The sequence below is a fragment of the Archocentrus centrarchus genome, unplaced genomic scaffold (genome assembly GCF_007364275.1).
Source record: "Archocentrus centrarchus isolate MPI-CPG fArcCen1 unplaced genomic scaffold, fArcCen1 scaffold_33_ctg1, whole genome shotgun sequence".
In the NCBI taxonomy this organism is placed as follows: Eukaryota; Metazoa; Chordata; class Actinopteri; order Cichliformes; family Cichlidae; genus Archocentrus; species Archocentrus centrarchus.
In genome coordinates this window covers 3732513-3753625 of record NW_022060261.1, presented here as the reverse complement: position 1 = coordinate 3753625, position 21113 = coordinate 3732513, and the positions used below count along the sequence as shown (strand labels likewise).

The 21113-nt window shown below is 46.7% G+C and overlaps 2 protein-coding genes across 4 annotated transcripts in view; both read left to right on the top strand.

Annotated features, from left to right (window-relative positions):
• Positions 1–13601, top strand: part of LOC115776557 (kinesin-like protein KIF1C) — a 28694-nt gene extending 15093 nt beyond the window's left edge. Inside the window, exons 13-28 of one of the 3 annotated variants that reach the window (XR_004019475.1) lie at positions 200–307; positions 584–711; positions 1013–1092; positions 1472–1547; positions 1955–2034; positions 2493–2587; positions 4159–4242; positions 4378–4558; positions 4698–4770; positions 4848–4946; positions 5026–5187; positions 5817–6134; positions 6242–6331; positions 6404–6632; positions 6748–7731; positions 13565–13601. Coding sequence is in view for 2 of the 3 variants with exons in the window: in XM_030724276.1 (XP_030580136.1) it covers positions 200–307; positions 584–711; positions 1013–1092; positions 1472–1547; positions 1955–2034; positions 2493–2587; positions 4159–4242; positions 4378–4558; positions 4698–4770; positions 4848–4946; positions 5026–5187; positions 5817–6134; positions 6242–6331; positions 6404–6632; positions 6748–7622 (2678 nt within the window). In the remaining variant the exon portion in view is untranslated. Of the gene's footprint in view, positions 1–199; positions 308–583; positions 712–1012; positions 1093–1471; positions 1548–1954; positions 2035–2492; positions 2588–4158; positions 4243–4377; positions 4559–4697; positions 4771–4847; positions 4947–5025; positions 5188–5816; positions 6135–6241; positions 6332–6403; positions 6633–6747; positions 10515–13564 lie in introns of those variants that run through there. The other 2 variants (XM_030724276.1, XM_030724274.1) reach the window with 2 other exon arrangements.
• A 1159-nt stretch (positions 13602–14760) lies between these two features.
• Positions 14761–20874, top strand: gp1ba (glycoprotein Ib platelet subunit alpha). Its single transcript, XM_030724234.1, has 6 exons — positions 14761–14925; positions 15868–15963; positions 16048–16239; positions 16734–16829; positions 16920–17099; positions 17438–20874. Exons 1-6 carry the CDS (start codon positions 14761–14763, stop codon positions 18956–18958), a joined length of 2250 nt encoding a protein of 749 aa, XP_030580094.1. The 3' UTR covers positions 18959–20874.
• Positions 20875–21113: the final 239 nt, after the last annotated feature.

Sequence of the window (21113 nt, the reverse complement as noted above, 5' to 3'; positions counted from 1 at the left end):
AGCATGTTATTTAAAGACAACAGCAACTGTGTGTGTGTGTGTGTGTGTGTGTGTGTGTGTGTGTGTGTGTGTGTGTGTGTGTGTGTGTGTGTGTGTGTGTTTACAGGCTGTCTTTACATAACCAGGATTGCTGGGATTCCAGCCTGTTAGAAATTAAACCTGACTCCGCCTCCTCTTTCTCTTTCTGTGTCTCTTAAAGTCAATAACAGCAGCAGCCTCGGGGGTGTTGCAGGTGCACCCCCCTCCCCTCTTCAGCTGGCTCTCACATCCAATGGGATTGCACCTAAGAACGGCTCCGCCCCTCCAGGTGAGTCTGTGTTTATTGTGTCCTGCTGAGAGGCAGTGAGAGGATCTGTCTCTCCTCTGTATGAAATAAACTTCATGTTTTAAACACACAGTTTTAGGCAGCAGCTGCTGCAGATCTGTCTGTAAATATTAGCTGTTAATAATCACTCACTTTAATGTGCATGAATATAGTTTCTGACAGACCTCTGAGCCGCCCACACCTGTTTGAAGGTTTAAAAATGTGACTCTTCTTATGCTTCATCAAGTTCTTATACTAAAGTGTTTTTTTCCTGCACAGGTGCTGAACCAAAGTCTGAAGGTGACGCTCCTGCTGACCCCGATCAGCTGATCGAGGACGGAGAGGAAGGAGAGGAGGGAGAGTCCACGGAGAACATCAGTAAAGAGGAAGCAGCTGAGAGACTGCTGGTAGGAGATTTTTATGAGCTGGTGCTGATTCATCAGAGCTCAGAGGTGTGAAACAGACTCTTAGAGCCAGCGTGGCCTCCACCCTCAGAGGAAACTCCTCCTTTATTCATTTCCACCTGCAGATGTGAGAAAAAGAGCTGAGGGTCTTCATGTTTTTAGGTTTTCCTCAGTTTACCCTCTGATGGTATCCATGAATACCCTGCAGACAGGAGCTGCTGATTGATAATCTCGCTGCTATTAACGAGGTGAAATGATTGATGGAACATGATGAGCAGAGGCTCTGTGTGTGTTTGTGCTTCAGGAAACGGAGAAAATCATCGCTGAGCTGAACGAGACGTGGGAGGAGAAGCTGAGGAAGACCGAATCCATCCGTCATGAGAGGTAACGCCACGTTTTTCACTCTGAGCTTTTAAATGTTCACGATTTGTTGTCACTGGCAGAGGAGGAGCTTTTCTTTAAAAACGGCGACGCTCTCACGGCTGCTTTATCCTCCTGAGCCGCCTGCAGAGGACAGACGGCTGAAACCAGAGCCAAAGAGATCAGTTTGTTTTTCCGGCAGCGTCTCTCTACACCCTGCATCAGCAGGTGTGACCTCACTGTTGCTGCACGGGGCCACCAGGTGTAACGGGCCCTTTAGGCTCTGTGGCAGCCGGGGCTCATGGGAAGTGTAGTGTTTACAGCCGACCCCGCGGGTGGAGTCGGTGCTCAGATGAAGACAGAGGAACAAAAGCTGAATGATTGATGTGTCTCCCTCCCTCAGAGAGGCCCTGCTGGCAGAGATGGGCGTGTCCATAAAGGAAGATGGAGGAACGCTGGGCGTCTTCTCTCCTAAAGGAGTGAGTCTATATTTAACCCCTTCATCCCCGTTCCCAGTCTGTGTGCAGAAACCTTTGATCCTGTGAACAGGCCGACTGAAGGTGTAATACCTGCTTAATAACACAGCTGTGAGCAGCTGCAGCTGTTTATTGGGAACAGCTGTGGAGCCTTAAACAGTCTTCACTGTTCAGGCTCAGCTTTGTGACAGTTAAACCTGCTTCACACTCTGTTAGAAAAGCTGATGAACTGATTTAGCTCCATGTCTGCTCATAAACAGCTGAGCTCATCATGTCAGACACTCAACTTCAGGATGAAGACTCCATGAAACGAATGTAACCTCCACCATGTGTGTGCGCGCGCGTGTGTGTGTGTGTGTGTGTGTGTGTGTGTGTGTGTGTGTGTGTGTGTGTGTGTGTGTGTGTTGCAGACGCCTCACCTGGTCAACCTGAATGAGGACCCTCTGATGTCTGAGTGCCTCCTCTATTACATCAAGGAGGGCTTCACCAGGTCAGCGCTGATTTCATCATCGATCATTAAGGACATTAATCAGTTAATCGATCAGTCTGTTGGTCTTTGGTCAGAAAAATTATTGAGTGTGTGAAGACAGATCCTTTACTGCAGTATTAGAAGTAATAATACTGTAAAATTACAGTTTTACTAGTAAAAGTCCTGCACTCAGAGATCCAGAGTGTTGTGTGATGGAGCTCGACCCTGAGACCGTCGTCTTATCAGAAACGCTTTTACAAAATGTAGCAGCTTCCTGATCAGAAGCTCGTCGTTACTTCAATGCAGCTTTGATCTTTGTTCTTGGTGAAGTTTTGTAACTACCTCAAAGTGATGTTTGAATAAAGTTTTTTTTTTCCTCTCTCTCTCTCTCTCTCTCTCTGTGTGTGTGTGTGTGTGTGTGTGTGTGTGTGTGTGTGTGTGTGGTGTGTGTGTGTGTGGTGTGTGTGTGTGTGTGTCAGGGTGGGACAGCAGGACGTGGACATTAAGCTGTCGGGTCAGTTCATAAAGGAGATTCACTGTGTGATTGTCAGTGAGACCAACGAGCAGGGAGAAGGTGAGATCTTTACCCTCTGAACTGACTAAGTCACATGACTGACAGCTGATCCCTGATTGGTTCGCTCTGATGTGCCACACTTGTGTTTTATGAGTTTCATTGTGCTGAGCAGAAGCAGCTTCAGTCCTGGGCTTAGAGCGCCCTCTGCTGGCATGAAGCAGTCAGCTCCTCTGAAGCTCTGATACTGTGGTATTCTGCTCTCACTGTTAAACTACATGTTTACATGTTTCATTAAAATCTGCTTCATTGTTTCCTCCTGTTGCTTTAAAGTAACTGAAGCATTTCCTCCTGTCATGTCTCTGTTCCACTGTTCATATCAAACCTGGTTCTACATTTTTTTATTTTTGGAGCTCTATGATGTCATAAAGAGGTGACGTCACCTGTGAGCACACCTTTCAGGGGAGGGACTAAAACAGCTCGTTTCGGACCGAGGAGCTTTAACGAGGCCCACGATGACATCATTAAGGATTCTTCTGAACTGTGAATCATGCAGAGTCTGATGATGATAACAGAAATAAAAGCGTGGCTGTGGAAATGCATCAGTTTTATTTCCCCCCGTGCTCAGACTGATCATTGAGGTGATTGATGATGGCCTCTCTGATGTCTGCCACGTTTCTCCCGCTGCTCTCAGCGGCTCTGAATGTAAACGTGTTGCAGGCTGTAATTATCTCAGAGCGCTGGGAACTTAGAGAGCAGCCGCTCTGGGAGGGTTTAGCTCGAGGCTCGCAGGACACCGAGGTGCTTTAGGACTGCTGGATCAGAAGCTTTGAGGATAAGAAAAATGAAAACCCTCCACACAGCTTCAGTTACTTTATTATAAGTTAAATAACATAAACACCTGAATGGTTTCTCTCCACAGCAGTAGAAGGAGACGCTATCGAAGCTCAGCCTCGACTTCATGTGTTTTTATGGTGTGTCGCTCAGAGAGCCGCTGCTTTGAAGCTTCAGCTCTGAGTCTCAGCTGAGCCTCCAGCTGTTTGTTTCCACTCAGAGCCATTAAGCTGGAAAACAGCTGGAAGGATCCCACAGCTGTGTGTGTGTCTGTGTGAGTCTCTCTGTATGTGTGCGTGTTCAGTGAGTGACTCTCTTCTTCTTCTCTTTCTGTGAAAGCTGCCAGGATCTCAGTCAGGTATTCGCCTCTGCTGCTCCTCATTATCGTGGTGACATCATCCTCATGTTCACACCCATGTCTCCTGTTCCCCCCCTGCCCCTGACACCCCTCCCACAGCCTCTGTGTACGTGTGTGTGTGTGTGTGTGTGTGTGTGTGAATGTGGAGCTGCTGTGTGTCATCACCTGCTGCTGTTACCTGTGTGCTGCTTTGCTGCTTCTCTGTACCTCCTGTGTCTGGGCTGTGGGCCCACTGTTGTACTGATGTTACAAAGGGCAGCCCAGATTGTAACAGCCATGATGAATTCATATCACTGCCCCCCTCCCCCCCCAAAGAGCAGCCATCCCTGCTGCTGAGTCTGTTTTATGCTCCTGAGACTTCCTCCTCATGAACGCGCCGTGTCTCTGTGCCCCTGTTGGGTGGAGTTCTTCCTCTGGCTAAGCTGTCGGTGTGTCTCTGCAGTGGTGGTCACCCTGGAGCCGTTAGTGGGAGCAGAGACGTACGTTAACGGGAAGCAGATCACCGAAGCCGTCGTGTTGAAACAAGGTACCAGCGCACACCACAGTTACAGCTGTGCACCCACAGGAAGCACCTGTCATGTTCTTCAGTGCAGTTTATTATCGGTTACACCCAAAACCCTCCAGCAGGCCTCAGCTTCACTGTTTTCCTCTCTGTCTCCAGGTAACCGCATCGTGATGGGGAAGAATCACGTGTTTCGGTTCAACCACCCGGAGCAGGCGAGGCTGGAGAGGGAGCGCAGCGCCACGGCCGAGCAGCAGGGGGAGCCGGAGGACTGGAACTACGCCCAGAGGGAGTTGCTGGAGAAGCAAGGCATCGACATCAAACTGGAGATGGAGAAGAGGTGGGGGCACCGGGGACTGACACCGGGGTGTCAGACAGTATTTGTAGATAATGTTTGGCGTTGTAGATCATAAGCATGGAGCAGTGTCCTGATCACTGAGGAGTCTGTAGGCACGTACTGATTGGTTGGTGTGTTCCAGACTGCAGGACGTGGAGACTCAGTACCGTAAAGAGAAGGAGGAGGCTGACCTGCTGCTGGAGCAGCACAGACTGGTGAGTGTCTCCTCTACATGAGCTCATGTGGTCACTGAGGTAGACCTCTGACCTCTGACCTCTGTGTGTGTGTTCAGTATGCAGACAGCGACAGCGGCGACGACTCGGACAAACGATCCTGTGAGGAGAGCTGGAGGCTCATCTCCTCCCTGAGAGAGAAGCTTCCTGCCAACAAGGTACCATCTCTGACTCACCCTGAACACCTGGATAATGTACCTGCAGGGTCACCTGTCTCACCTGTGTGTCCGTGTCCAGGTGCAGTCCATAGTGAAGCGCTGCGGTCTGCCCAGCAGCGGGAAGAGGAGGGAGCCTCTGCGAGTGTATCAGATCCCCCAGAGGAGGAGGATCAGCAAAGACCCCAAACGGGTCACCATCGAGGACCTCCGCATGCAGGCCGTCAAAGAGATCTGCTACGAGGTGTCTCACTCACTCACACACACACACACACACACACACACACACACACACACACACGATATCATCAGAGTCGTCTCAGGCTGGGTTTAAAGGGACAGTTCAACATTTCAGGACCTTTTCTTATGGACCCTCTCACACCTGTGCGCTCAGGGCCATGATAGACTCTGCATGTCCTTCAAAAACCTCTTCAGGCTGGTCTGTGGAGTTGGAGCAGATTAGTTTAATGCATTTTATGAACTGTATAAAAGCTGAATGCAGCTGATGGGACTTCCTGTCTGCTGGTTTCTGAAACCTCCACTGTAGCATTCTGGCTGCCGCCATGTTGGATTTTCAGGGGTAGAAGTGACCTTATTTGGATGAGAGTTAACAACCTGCACCTCCACACAGTACGGGTGTGTCACACAGATATCTGCTAATCAGTAACATCCAGATAAAATCCTAGGATTGCACTCATTAAACAGGAGCTCAGCCTTCGTGGACGGGCTGTTAGTGCAGGTGGTGAATGCCCACTCAGATCAGGCAGAGCTGAGTTTGTCGTCTGCATTCCCGATCATGTAGCAGGAGTTTCTAACCAGCATCAACAACACATTTTTTTTAACCTGCTCCTCTGTGTGTGGCGCCCCCCGCAGGTGGCTCTGGGAGACTTCCGTCACTCCCGTCAGGAGATCGAGGCGCTGTCCATCGTCAAGATGAAGGAGCTGTGCCGCATGTACGCTAAGAAGGATCCCAGCGAGAAGGAGAGCTGGAGGGCCGTGGCCCAGGACGTCTGCGACACTGTGGGCATCGGAGAGGAGAGGAGCCCCCCAGCTGAGGAGGGGGGAGGTGGAGGAGGAGGTGGTGGTGGTGGTGGTGGTGGTAGTGGTGGTGGAGAGACAGGGGAAGGCGGAGAGAAAGGGGGCGTGTACGACCTGAAGGCTCACATCGATAAACTGACGGATATTTTGGAGGTGAGTGATGCAGACTGGCTCATATAACCTGTTTTATTTGCGACCTGTTGGTGGCGCTAGAGGAGCAGTTTGATGGTGACGGAGGTAAACGTGTGCGACTCCTGCAGGAGGTGAAGCTGCAGAACAACATGAAGGACGAGGAGATCAAAGCTCTGAGAGACCGAATGATCAAGATGGAGAGCATCATTCCCGTTCAGGTACGTTTGCACCTGCTGTCCCGCTCCGTCAGCCGCCGCCGCCATGCTTAATCTTCTTTGACTTGTTTCCAGGACGATGACATAAACGGCGAAAGAGACGAGTCCCCTCGGAGAGAGAGAGACGAGGACGGGGGCGATGAAAGCCCCAACCACCCTGAGGTCAGAGTTCAGCGGCTGATGGAGGAGGACCCGGCCTTCAGGAGAGGGCGCCTCCGCTGGATGAAGAAGGAACAGCAGCGGCTCCTGAACCTGCAGCAGCAGAACATCACGAAGAAACTACGAGGACAGAACCAAACCCAAGGTCAGCGCGGGGGTCAATACACAATTATGTGATGGTCCATCGCTTATGATGGTGGCATCCATCTTTTATATACAGTCTGTGCTCTCACCCTGATCTTGCTCCGCACTTCTTACAGGTCAGAACACCCCCGTCGTACCCATTCACCTCCCAGGAACAGGCCGCTTCATCCCTCCCCAGGAGTGCAAGCTCAAGTTCCCCTTCAAGAGTAACCCCGCCCACCGACTGTCCTGGGGACCCGCCAGCGCCGCACTGCAGGCTCTGGGTCTGTTCGAAGGTGGAGGAGGGAGCGATGGCGGAGAACAGAAGGAGAATGGAGGAGGTGGAGGGGAGGCTAAAGGTTCTCCCTCACCTCCGCCTCCCCCACAGGGTCAGCCACCTGCTCTCTTGCCCCTCCCTTTCCCAGCTCAGCCCCCTCGCATGCGCACCCCAAGCCCTCAACGTGCCTGGCAACAGCGTAACCAAGGTAACCAGGGCAGCTTCCACTACCACAACCAGGGCAGCAACCAAAACCAGCAGCGCCGCTACCGCCGCAACTCCCTGGACAGCTCACCACAGGGCAACGAGAGCTACGACAGTGACCAGCAGTTCGGCAACGGCGGTCACCAGGGCCGACCGAGGCAGAGGAGGGGGTTTTCACCTGGGCCGGGGGGGGAGAGAGGAGGAGGCGGAGGCAGAGGAGGAGGAGGAGGAGGAGGAGGAGGAGGGAGGGACAGAGACAGAGACAGAGACGGAGGCTTCCATTTTAATCAACGCCAGCACCATCAGTACCACCACCATCCCTACTACAACCCCCACAATGCACCATTCCAGCCTGGACCTTACCCCAACTACCACAGCCTGCCGCGCTCCGGGGCCCCGCCCCTTCCTGCTGACATGCTACTGGGCATTGCTCCGCCACCGGGGCCGTGGAACTTCAACACTCCGCCCAGGATGAGGCGGCAGTTCAGCGCACCGGACCTCAAAAACAACAACAAGGAGACGCCGATCTGACCTCTGACCTCCGGCACATGGAGGCTCCTGATTGGCTGATTGGGACACAGGGCAATCCTGATGCTGTAGAGAGTTGGCTGTGTGTGTGTGTGTGTGTGTGTGTGTGTGTTTGTTTGAGCACATTGACACACCTTGTATCCTCTGTCCTGCTTTGTGTGTGTGTGTGTGTGTGTGTGTGTATGTGTGTGTGTGTGTGTTAAGCTTTTAGGTTAGCACAGGTGAGCTGTTAGCAACACTGTTGTGCAGAAAGTGAAATTTAATTTGTTTTATTTGAGTTTGTCGAGCTCTCAGACTTTTGTCATGTAACGATTTAGCTTCTTTCTTTATTTCACCGACCGCTGACGTTCGGGCGTCGCTCCGCCGCGGGTGACGAGGTGCCTTAAAGCCGACGTGTCTGCTGGTGAAGCTGGTTGTGTTTGTAAAGATGAAGTACGTCAGTTAGCAGGGTGGTGTTTCTGAGTTAGCTCAGTTTTTTTAGATTTTAGTGCTAGCAGGTGAAACTGGGAGCTTAGCCTAGCCTACGCTGCATTCAAGTTCCATGGGAATAATGGGAATTACGACCTGTTAAACATGCTTCACCTAGTCTCCATGAAACTGATTATGAATTCAGTCAGAAACAGTTTCCAAAAGGCGATCAAGAGCTAATTATTCACGAAACACAGCTTATAGACAGATTTTGACTTGAGCTTAAACCACCCCCCCCCACACACACACACACATACTGGCTAGACTGCTCATACTTATAAAATTAAGATGTAGATAAACTTTATACAGTTTAACAACTTGAATATTGATTTAGAGTTGAGTAAAACATGATTGAAATGACCTCCCTACTTAACTATGTGAACGAATAAAATGCAGCTGAACCTTTTTCCCGTCACATTGATCACCTGTGAGCTGTTTTTGTTTCCTTAAAGCTTGAAACTCGTATTTACACCCTCTCCCGTGCAGCTTGAATGCAGCACTGTTGAGTGCTACAAACCAAAGAAAGTGGCTCTTTGGCGCCTCCTAGTGAGCATGAAAGCATCAGTGCATAAACAGTTAGTGCCAATGGTGACGTCATCGTTTCTGCTCACAGTTACGGGGCTTTTGCAGAAGTTGGGGGTGAGACCGGGGAGCGCAGTGGGCCCCTGAGAGGGAGGAGGCGCAGAGAGGAAGAGGAGGAGGTGCTGTTTTACCTGTCAGACGTTGTTTTTTAAAGAGCTGTGTGTGTATATTTGAAGTGTTTCTCGAATCTGTTTTTAAACACCTGAAACGTTCTGACGGTGAGTTCACTGTCTCTGGCAATCGTGGGAAATGCAAGTGATGTGTAACACAAGATGAGATGTGGGATTTACTTAGAGACATAATCATGAAGGGATGGGTTATAGTTTATGTAGGGCTGGTTGAGTGAGGAATTCTGGGAAATGTAGTGAGAAGCGGAAGGTTTTGTGGTAAGAAGAAAGAAGAACGTGAAGTACAGTAAGCTTTTTGTTTTTTTGAAGCAGTAACAGACACTACAGTGAGTCGGGTGTGATAGGAGATTCCTGCTGTAAGGATCTGACACTTTTTACTTTATGTCCACTTCAAGGGGGAGAGGAAAATTCACTACTGCCTTCCTCGCACGTCAGGGTCCTGGAAATTGTGGCTTCCACCTGTTTGATGTTGCATTTAACATCTTTTTTTCAAACGTGACATTCACACCCATATTTTTGTCCGTGTTGTGTTCACTGCACATCTGTAAGACAGGAAACACATTTCCAGCTTCCCGCGTCACAGCGAATGCGGCCCCCCCAGTGCTTTTTAATCGACCTGAATGAAGATGAGTTTACTGCCAGGAGGAGCTAGGAGAGGTGGTGGCACCACAGAATTGTGGGAGATAACAAGTGGAGTGTCTCTGAGCTCCGTGACTTTTTTAAGGCTTTTTCATAAAAAGGTTAGAACCAACCAATGGAAGCGCTCCTTCCTGCTGCAGGAGGGACACGTCGCCATGATGATGATGATGACGAAAACAGAAGAAATGATTGTGATTAGCCCGAGAAGCATGGCGTCAGCAAAATATCTGGAATTGACCAATCATAGGACAATCTCTAAACCTGCTGCCACCGCCGGGCCTGATGGGAAATTATTTTATTTTTTTTTATGTTTTTCTTTTTAATTTCCAGTTTGGGCCTCTGATTGGCTGTTTGTTTTTCCTGTGTATCACTTGCATCATGTACTGAGTATTTTAACCATCCTCCATGTTTGACCTTTGCGTTATGATGTCATCAGTCATCATCACTTATTAATATAATTATCCTAAAGTTATACGTGTCATTAATATTTGGTTCTTGTGGATGCTGCTAAAGGGAGTTTCGCTGCCCTCACGCAAACTGTTGAGTGTGTGTGTGTATGTTGGGCGTCTGTGTGTGTGTATGTTGGACATCTGTGTATGTGTTGGGCGTCCGTGTGTGTGTGCTCTATGGGTTAATTTAGAATCACACTTTAAAGTTTGTTTTACGTCATAAAGCTGATTTTAGTTATTTCTTATTTGTTTAGTTTTGTTATTTTTGGAGGTGGAGAGGGGGGCTTGAGGGGGTGTTGCCATGGCAGCCATGACTCAGCAGAATTCCAGAACATTCTAGAACTCCCCTCACTGACAGGCTGCGCCCGTTCCCTGCACCTCTGCTCCAATCACAACCTCAGAATCTGTGACATCACAGTGCAGTGTCGCTTCAGGACTCTGGAACACGGATGGACATGATGACATCATGGTGTGGCCTTCTTCCTATTGGCTCAGAGCCCCTCGGTTGTTTTTTTTGTTTGTTTTTGGGGTTTTTTTTTCCTGTGTTGGGTTGTCTTTTGTTGTTTTTGTTTGTATCAGGAACCAATCTCAGGCTCTACCTGCAGACAACATGATGGCAATAAACTGTCTCCAAGATTCAAAACAAGACTCACTTCCTGTTTGTATCTTCATTCGTACAGGATACTACGGTGGCTGAGAGGGGTCAGTGCACTCAAAATTAAAAATATCAAGGATGGGAGCAGTTTCCAGGTCTGAAGGCACAGTGCCTTAAATCTGAATACTTTTTAGTGGCCTGCAGGGGGCGACTCCCCTGGCTGTTAATAGAAGTTTGTGAAAACATGGGCCTGCTGTGTACAGAAGTGTTACAAGCTAAATTTATTTAAAACATTTGGTTCAAAACGATCCCCTCTGGCCCATATCTTATGATAATTTAAATAACTGCTTTGAAGGCATTTGCTGTTGTAGCTGCTGCAGGTGGAGTTGGTGTCCAATCCAGGTGTTAAGGCGCCTCCAAACTGGCATTTGAGGTAAGTATCATGAGAGGGCAGAATAAAATAAAAGATTCAGTTTGAGCAGCTGCTTTCAAACTTCAGACTCCTGCAGCCCATTTTAAGGTCTGAAAATCTTCTGCCCACCTAAATGAGCCCAAGGCCACGCGTTTCCTCCTCTGAGTGGATTTCCCACTCACAGCTTTACAGCAGTGAGAGATGAGATGAGCTCAGGACTTAGAAACTGTTTAAAAATAAACAACTGTGACATTTTTGTCTAGAAATGTAAGGCTTTAGTGGCATTTAAATTAACTGCCAAAATTAAAATGAACACAAATGCCCGTCTGCAGTACTACTAAGGGGCCACAGACCACACTTTGGAGATTGCTGAAACAGAAAATTATATGGAAGCTTATTTATACCACTTTAAAAAGGAAAAACAAAACAAGTCTTTGGGTAATATTCTGAGACTTCTGAGAAAAGAACTCAAAATTGAGGAACTAACTTTAAAGTTTGAGGTAGTTGAAATTTTGACATACAGATGCTGACAGATGGGTTTTATTTTAGTGCTGGAGGCTTCCTTTAAATGAGAATTACAGGTGCTGGTCATAAAATTAGAGTATCATGAAAAAGTTGATTTATTTCAGGAATTCCATTCAAAAAGTGAAACTTGTATATTATATTCATTCATTACACTCTGTGTCCAAGCACATTAATAGAGAGGTGAAGGGAAGGAAAAGATGTGGTAGAAAAAAGTGTCCAACAACAGGGATAACTGCACCCTGGAGAGGATTGTGGAACAAAAGCCATTTAAAAATGTGGGGAGATTCACAAAGAGTGGACTGCAGCTGGAGTCAGAGCTTCAAGAACTACCACGCACAGACGTATGCAGACATGGTTTCAGCTGTCGCAGTCCTCGTGTCGAGCCACTCTTGAACAGAGACGGCGTCAGAAGCGTCTCGCCTGGACTAAAAGGACTGGACTGCTGCTGAGTGCTCCAAAGTTATGTTCTCTGATCAAAGTCAATGTTGCATTTCCTTTGGAAATCAAGGTCCCAGAGTCTGGAGGAAGAGAGGAGAGGCACAGAGTCCATGCTGGCTGAGGTCCAGTGGAAAGTTTCCACAGTCAGTGATGGTTTGGGGTGCCATGTCATCTGCTGCTGTTGGTCCACTGTGTTTTCTGAGGTCCAAGGTCATCGCAGCCGTCTACCAGGAAGTTTTAGAGCACTTCATGCTTCCTGCTGCTGACCAACTTTATGGAGATGCAGATTTCATTTTACAACAGGACTTGGCACCTGCACACAGTGCCAAAGCTACCAGTACCTGCTTTAAGGACTATGGTATCCCTGCTCTTAATTGGCCAGCAAACTCGCCTGACCTTTAACCCCATAGAAAATCTATGGGCTATTGTGAAGAGGAAGATGTGATACGCCAGAGCCAACAATTCAGAAGAGCTGAAGGCCACTATCAGAGCAACCTGGGCTCTCATAACACCTGAGCAGTGCCAAAGACTGATCGACTCCATGCCACGCTGCATTGCTGCAGTAATCCAGGCAAAAGGAGCCCCAACTAAGTATTGAGTGCAGTACATGCTCATACTTTTCATGTTCATACTTTTCAGTTGGTCAACATTTCTAAAAACCCTTTTTTTGTATTGGCCTTAAGTAATATTCTAATTTTCTGAGATACTGAATTTGGGGTTTTCATTAGTTGTCAGTTATAATCATCAAAATTAAAAGAAATAAACATTTGAAATATATCAGTCTTTGTGTAATGAATGAATATAATATACAAGTTTCACTTTTTGAATGGAATTACTGAAATAAATCAACATTTTCATGATATTCTAATTTTATGGTCAGCACCTGTAGATTGGAAATGATAACCCTTCTGAAACTTAGGCAGTGCTCCTTTGTTCAAAGATCACAAACATAAAGAGCTGCAAAATGTAAATTTTTACTTTTTTGTAATGCAGCATGAATGCATCCATATATATAAATGGCAGCTGATAAAGAGCATCAGGATAGCAGTGAGATTTTCATTCAAACTGAAGTCAAAGCCATCGCCCACTCAGCACCTCCTTATAGCTGCAGCACCAACCTGAGAATCCCTGGATTCTGCTTTTTTTAACCCCACAGTATCCAGTTACAGCTGTCACATTACAAAGAGGTGGTTCTGATGGTGCGTTCAGGTACTTTCAAAGGTGGCTGTCGAATAAATACACTAAAGAATCTAGCAGCTACACTTTAATGGTGTCTAATCAGGTGAGTTATATAAAAGTCTAGTTGTTCTGTGAAGCTGAGAGCTGACTCACTGCTGGAGCCTCAAGTGGGCATCAATGCACCAAATCACCACAACATTCACCTCAGTGTGTTTTATACTGAAAGATAAAGACCCCACAGTGATGCAGAGAAAGAGGAGCTGCAGTTTATGGCGTTTGAGTCTCCTGAGTTCTTGGACATGAACCTCCCTAACTTATCTTCATGAGAACATCGGCGTCTGTGCTGTCCTCGTCCACCGGGCCAAGAAGGTCGACTCCTTCCAGCACCTGTTCCTGGACAAAATCTGGGACTGCTAAGGTCCACCTGCAGGAGAACCTGCTGAAGAAGCAGAGAGCCGAGGGGGCCAAGTGAATCTTGTAGACCACCTACCTGTAAAACTATCTTGTATTTTCCTCTGATGCATCCATCAGTGTGTGTGTGTGTGTGTGTGTGTGTGTGTGTGTGTGAATGGGTGACTGAGGCTTGTAGTAAGAAAGTACTTTATAAGGTTGATGCAGCCTCATAGGTAGAAATGTTGGAAATGGTGTTTCCACTGGCTGCTTCTTTGACTCATATAAATTAAGCATTTGTGTCTAAGAGTTGTTGGTAGGGTTACCCTGCCTTCAAACCTCCATTTTCTCGTTTGCCAGGGTGACATGTCCCTGTTAAAGATTCTGCACAACATATCTGCATCCATCCATCCATCCATCCATCCGTTGTCAAGTCATGGTGGCAGCAGGCTTCACAGTACTGCAGACGTCCTTCTCCTCAGGCTCCAGTTCCTCCTGAGGGATCCCAACATAGGCCAGATGAGATATGTCATCTCTCTAGCAGGTTCTGGGTTTACTGCTCATGGCCAGAAAGCCTCAGAGGGGAGGCACCCCGACCAGATGCCCAGACACCTTAACTGGCTCCTCTCAACACCCAGGAGCAGTGGCTCTACTCCCAGCCTGCTTCCTACTGAAATACATCAGATCCACAATCATGCTGATGGACACAAACACACAAAAACAGCTTTTTCTTAGTATTTCTGGTTTTGTGCTGCTCAGTCACCTTTTTTGACCATGTGAACATTAACCATTGTGTCTTTGGAAACTTTCTGCTCTGCTAAGATGAAGGTCTATGTACTCACACCGTGCTTCGGCTCATTTAGCAGAGCCGCCTCTGCTCCATGTTTAACCACAGTGCTTCAGTTTATCATGTAAGACACTTCAAATGTAACAAATGATGTTTTTTCCCTCACATGAGTGTGTAATGGACAAAGAGCCATCATGACTCAGTAGATTCACTGCAGTGACTCGTGCGTCAGTGCCTGCAGCTCTGCCGTTAGGCTGCTTCTGAACATCATTATCGACTCTGTGGACCGCGACAGCAGGAAGTCTGAACATTCAAGTAAACATGATGAAAACGCAGAGCGAAGAAGCTGGTGAGAAAACACACACACACACAGCCTGCCAACTGAAGAGATATCACACTTCCTGCTGCAGCAGCTGCCAGTCAAACCACACACACACACACACACAGGAAGTGCACACTTCCGGCTCTGCCAAGCATCTCCTCCTTCACTTTCTCAGTGTCTTCTCTGAGCCTGAGACACACCATCAGTCTCTGAGAGTCTCAGTGAAGATGCAGCTCTTCCTCCTCCTCCTCCTCCTCCTCCTGTCCTGCGTTTCCACGGGAGCAGCAGTGGCTGGTTGCCTCAGTGACCAGGACAAGGACAACCGGCCGAGGGAGAACTGCACTGCAGCCGGCTTCAGCGACATCCCAGAGGGAATCGAACCCACGAAAAAGGTAACACCCTGAACCACATGGAGTCAAGTGTGGAGCAAAAACTCAATTCAGAAGTAAAATGTGTGTAATCAGAAATGATGTTTATAGTTTTGTTTCTTAATTTAAAAAAAAAAAACATTATTAAGACATCAGAGAAATGTGAGCACAGTGATGGCTTCAGACTGAAACCACTTAAAATCTGAGACAGTTCAGGTGGTATTTTTATCAGTGAGTTATAAACATATGATGTGAACTGTGTGAATTATATGAACCAAAAACCTTCAGGTTGCTTTTGTATTGCAGTTGGTTGGAAGTTGTTAATTTCACTGACGCCTGCAGAGAAATCAGTTTGATATGCAAAAAGTAAAAAAGACATGAAACTAGAAACATTGTAATAATAATAAATGAACATTAAGTGCCTCCCCTCTATTATTGTAGGGTCTTTACCCACAATACAAAGCGCCTTGAGGCGACAGTTTGTTGTGATTTGGCGCTATAGAAATAAAATTGAATTGAATTGAAATTGAATTGAATTGAAAGTGAATAGAAAAAGGCAGAAGCACAAATAAATTGAATAATGTAAGAGAACAGTAGAATATATTCCACATAGACGCTGGTTTAAGAGCTTAAATGCTCACTTCATGCATGTGTTAGTTTAAAGCACTTAAATCTTCGTGTCTGTTTGAGTGTCACTGAACACACACACTGTGAGATGAAAGCAGAATGAGCAGTTCACACTACAAAGATTACAGCCACACACTTAAACAACTGAGCGTTCTTTATTACAGTACAAGGAGGGAAATAAGCAAATGTAAGTATTTAACAGCAACGCTGAGTGGATCGAGTGTTTGACTGACAGGAGGGGACCAAAGCGGAGACACAAATTTCCTGTTTAAGAGCGATAACAGCTTACCGGGAACTACCACAGCACTAAATGCTTCCATACTTTCTGTCTATCTTTAGGTCCTGTTGTTTCCCAAAAACCTGTTCTCCAGTCTGTCCTGGTCCTCCTTCCAGGTCTTCGCAGAGATCTATGAGATCGACCTCACAGGCAACAAGGTGTCCGTCTGTCTGCACGCTAGTCACAAATTGTAAATGAAGAGTTATTCGGATGCTAGTACAAAATGATGTTTCATTTTCCAGGTTCCAGCGGTGACTCCAAGCGCTAGTCCGATCCTCCCCACCCTCAGCGTTCTCAGGCTGGGCTCAAACCATCTGACTACCCTCTCTGACGGCTCCTTCTCCGCCTGTCCTTATCTGACTGAACTCTACCTGGAAAACAACGCCATCAGCTCTCTGAGGGACCACACCTTCTCTGGACTAACCAAGCTGGAGGCGAGTGCGCTAGCATGTTTTTAATAAGCCTACATGGAGAGAAAGATGCAAGAAAATAGGGCTACATCAAAAATAAAAATATCTGTTGTGAGGGCACCTTATTATACTGCAGATAATGTAAGGTTGGGATGCTCAGATAAAAGTAGTGAGAAACACAACTGGTAACACTGAAGAAGTCACAATGAAGCACAGCAAACTGGTCCTGGAGTATTTCAGTTTATTCATTTTCCAATCCAGCTCAGTCTTGGCTCCTTTCCATTCAGGACAGTCTCATAGAAAAACCCGATAGTCACCAATAAGTCATCAATAAGCCTCACATATACCTGCTCACCTGCTAACCCTAACTCAATGCATTTAGGTATGTAGACATGGTCAAAACAACCTGCTGAAGTTCAAACTGAGCATCAGAATGGGAAAGGCGATTTTTGGACTTTTTTCCTCTAAAGAAACTTTGATGATTCTGGACAAATTTGTGTTTCCATCCAACCCTCTAGATCCTGGACCTGACATCCAATCACATCAGGGTGCTTCCTGATCTCATGCTTCACCCCCTCCGAGCCATAGAAACCCTCTTCCTTGAGAACAACAAGGTGGGGAACACACACCAAAGAGCACATTTGTACTGATGGTACAACCAGCTGTTGGTTTCTACAAGTCTAAAAGTTTCTGTTCCATTTCAGATCAGCGTGATGCCCGATAACTGGTTTAGCCAAAAGGAGGAAGTACCATACCTCTACCTCTCAGCCAATCCCTGGGCATGCTCCTGTTCCCTTAGTTACCTGCGCAGGTACCTCGAAGACTATGAATTCAATGTCTATGTGCGGGATGGCCCTGATATCAAGGCTGATGCAGAAAGTGTGGTAAGTACCACAAACAGAAATGAAAAACAGAAGAACAGGAAGAGGGTGGCCATTTTTGGTTCTGAATAGCTGCTGTCAACCTTTTAACATCCACCAAGTCACTAGCAAACCACTCAGGGTTCAGGTTATCAAGGTTACTATACATAGTTTCTGGAACTAGAAAATGTTACCTTTGAAATCAAGTCTCCATCTCACATTTTGGTCTTACTGTTCTTCTCTTAGAAGATTTCCATATAAAGATGTAAATGTGACTCTGATCAGGTCATCAGTAACCTGGTGGATATTAGAAAAATTAAAACTCTACCTGAACAGTTTTTCGATGGTATTTCTGTCCTCAGGTGTGTGACTCTCCCCAGCAGCTCAAGGGTACACCTGTAATAACACTGGAAGAATCTGATCTGTGTTCAGTACCGGGTCCAACTGGAGATTTCGACCAACCAGCGACTAAATACTCTACGAAATATTATTATACCACAACTGCTGTTCCTGCTCCTGTCCCAACTGCTACTTATTCTCCTCCTGCTTACACAGCACTTACACAGTTATACACCATGTATGACCGAGTAGTCACATGGTCCTGGTCCAAAACATTCACCAGTCTCATTGAATGGTCGGACTACTCAAACACAGAGGTAGCAACAGCAAGGTTTCACAAGTTTATCACTCTTCCTACTGTTTCTACCGCCAGACGTTTGACCGAAAGTCAATCAATACCTGCTGAAACAACCACATCTGTTCCTTTAACTACACCTTCAACAAAACCAACACTGCACACAGTCAGAAGCACCACCGCTGAGGCAACCACAGCATATGAGGAGGTCACCACCACTAAGGCAACCACAACAGGGACCACCACTGAGGCAGCCACAGCATATGAGGCGGTCACCACCACTAGGGCAACCACAACAGGGACCACCACTGAGGCAACCACAACATACAAGGCGGCCACCACCACGGAGGCAAACACAACGTTTGATGCAGTCACCACCACTGGGACAGCAGCCGCCATGTCCATCCCTTTCAGGGTGGCCAGTGATGTCCAGCAACATGAGAAAGTTAGCTCTGTCAGACCTGCTGGTGTGTTCTGCATTTGGCTGTTCGCAGGCTGCCTGCTACTCTGCCTGGCATTGGCAGCGTCTATACTGGCAACTGTAGCTAATATGGTCATCTGGTACAGGAGGATATACAAGCCGCTATGTATGAAGTTAGCAGCTAGGAGAGGAACCAGTGAAGGAATGATGCTGTTAACGTACAACAGGGTCGAAGGGAAGGAAGTGGGAGGCGGAGGAGTAATGGCGCTTTATCGCTCTGTTCTGTTTGTCCACAGAGAGGCAGGAGAAGGTATGGAGAGGGAAAATAGAGATGAGAGAGGGGAAGGAGAAGGGGAAGAAAGACTGCTTGTTGCTCTGAAGCCCACAGGTGGAGGAGCGATAAGGGAGGATGAAAGTGAAAAAAGTGGGAGAGAAGAGCGAGGAGTATATAAGAAGACCTTGTACCGTCTCTTAAGCAGAGAGGAGGAGATAGAGGGATGGAGGGATGTGATGGAGGAGTGCCAAGTCTACAAAGAGGATGGCAGTAGAAGAGCAGTTGGGCAACATCGGGGGATGGATAGACTGAGTAGCAGGGGTGGAGAAGGAGTATCCAAAAAGCGCTACAGTGTGATTCTGAGGGAGGAGAGAGAGGAGGTGGGTGGTGGCAAAGAGGAACTGGACTGGGTGGTGGGAGGATGGGAAGTGAAAAGAGAAGGAGTAGAGACAGGGGAGCAGCCCAGGAGCAGCTGGGGGGAGTGGCTGGCACACTATTTACCCAGCATGCCGTGGGGGGTGACCGCACCTCCTGAGGATGAGGCAGTCCTGTGATATCGTCAATGGATAGAGCTGCATAGGCGAAACTCCACCCCCTCCAAAAACATGTATACTAAATCAATTGATCCTTGAAATATTCAGGTCGTTGCATCACTTCCTGTCCCCTTTTGCAGTCCTGAAGCTCAGTCCAGTCCTCGTATTTTTCAGATCTTCAGTGTGCATTTCTATGCTGATGATATCATCTTGTTTGCCATCAGACCACCAGTACACCACGCAGGCTCTCTTAAAGATGAGGGGAGCTTTTGATGACCTGCAGACCTCTCTGTTAATTTTAAACTTGTCCCAGCAGACAGAACTGAGACTCCCAGTTCAGTACAGCTTCATAGCTGCTTCTAATTTGGCTAGCAAGTGAAGTGAACAGCGTGATTCGCCTATCATTACTCCATACTTTTCCATATTATATTTTGGTGGAACAATTGTTAGACACTATAACCTGCAGGCCTGTGTAGATAAGCTCACCATGCACCACAAGACGAAATGAAAGTCTTTGTACACGGAGTGGCTGTTTGAGCACAGGAACTATCAAACCCATGACATAAGACCACATCAGAGAGTGGAGACTGACCGCTGACCAGGGCTGGTTTCCAGAATCACTCCTCAAATTAACTGCAGCAAGTTGGAAAAATATACATGCTACACCATCCTTCTGGCCTACTTTACTAACCAGTGTTACTAATCAATGCTCCTCTGTAATAATCAGCTCACTGCAGACGTGTGAAAACTGAGTTTCTCTCCACTGTGGATGCACTGATGGACTTTAAATTCATTCCCATAACAGTACTGTTGCAGTTGTAATTTTATATGATTTATTTTGCAGAGACAGATTGAATTAAATTCTATATTGGGTTTTATGTATATGTATTATATATTATTTATATATTGTGAGGTGAAGTCCCTATAATATTATGAGCTGGTGTTTTTTTAAGTATCAGGAAAGCTTTCTCACAGCTGCAGGGACGGTCTCTCTCTCCAGAGTAAACTCTCAGATGATGAATCTTTAATATGTTGGATGTCCTGAAAGTTTCCTGATGTTGGTTACAGATGTAGAGTTTCTCTCCTGTGTGAACTCATGGATGAATCTTTAGGTCTGCATCCAGGACAATTCATCACAGTGCTGACACTGGTGGGGGTCTCTGCAGTGTCTGCTTATACCTTTAACACATCCTTTTTTCCTTCCCATCCCTGTAATGCGATCATGGTGCACATGTAAAATAAAGCAGTACTGTTTCTGTGCAGTTTGTTGCAGAATGTGTCTGCTAACTAATGCAAAGCTGTTGTGCCAGGGAGAGAAAACAAAACTAATGTGGGACACTGTCAGAGATGGAGAAAGATGGAAGAAAGTCAGAACAGGAGAGAGAGATTTTATTTTTAAAGCCAAGGATGCTCAGTCACATTTTATGAACTGGAAATTTAAAGCTTTCTTGTGATGCCCTCATTAATTGTTTGATTAGATATTTATCATATTCGCAGAAATATTTTTTTTCACACTGTGAAATGTCTTACAGAACAGGCTGAAGTGTAATCCTTCTGAATTATTTAAAGGTTTCATGAAAACGCTGAGGCAGTTTAATGCAGGATAAACTGATTAGTTGCAGCAGTGAAGTTTAGTATGTTGAACTGGTGCAGAGCAGCTGTGCTGTTCATGGCCAGCTGCATCAAGCAGACATTGGTGATGATGCTGATTAGACTGACTCAATGAATTCTACCTTTAATATTTCCTTTGTGGTGCCTGGAGGCTGGAAATCAGCGCTGAAAGCTCAGGTAACATTTATCTCATTAAATTCAGATGGATAAATCCACAAAGAGGAGCAGCACAGGTCAGCTGACCACCGAACACAAAGAAAAATTCAGTTCCAGGTGATTCTTTTCCAGGTCGCACCCATTCTGACCCCTGTAAAAACTAATAAACAAGCCCATGCATTCAATACACCCATGCCTCTTTCTTCTTTATTTCAACACCCAAACATGATCTTACTGATCATTTTTTTAATAAATGGCATTTGATTGAGCACTTAAAAAAAATAAATAATGTATTGACCGAATGTAAACTCCACACAGGAAGGTCCCAGCCAGGCGGTGGAGTCAAACCCATGACCTTTGCTCTGTGAGGTAACACTACTAACCACTGCACCACCAGGCTGCCTACAAA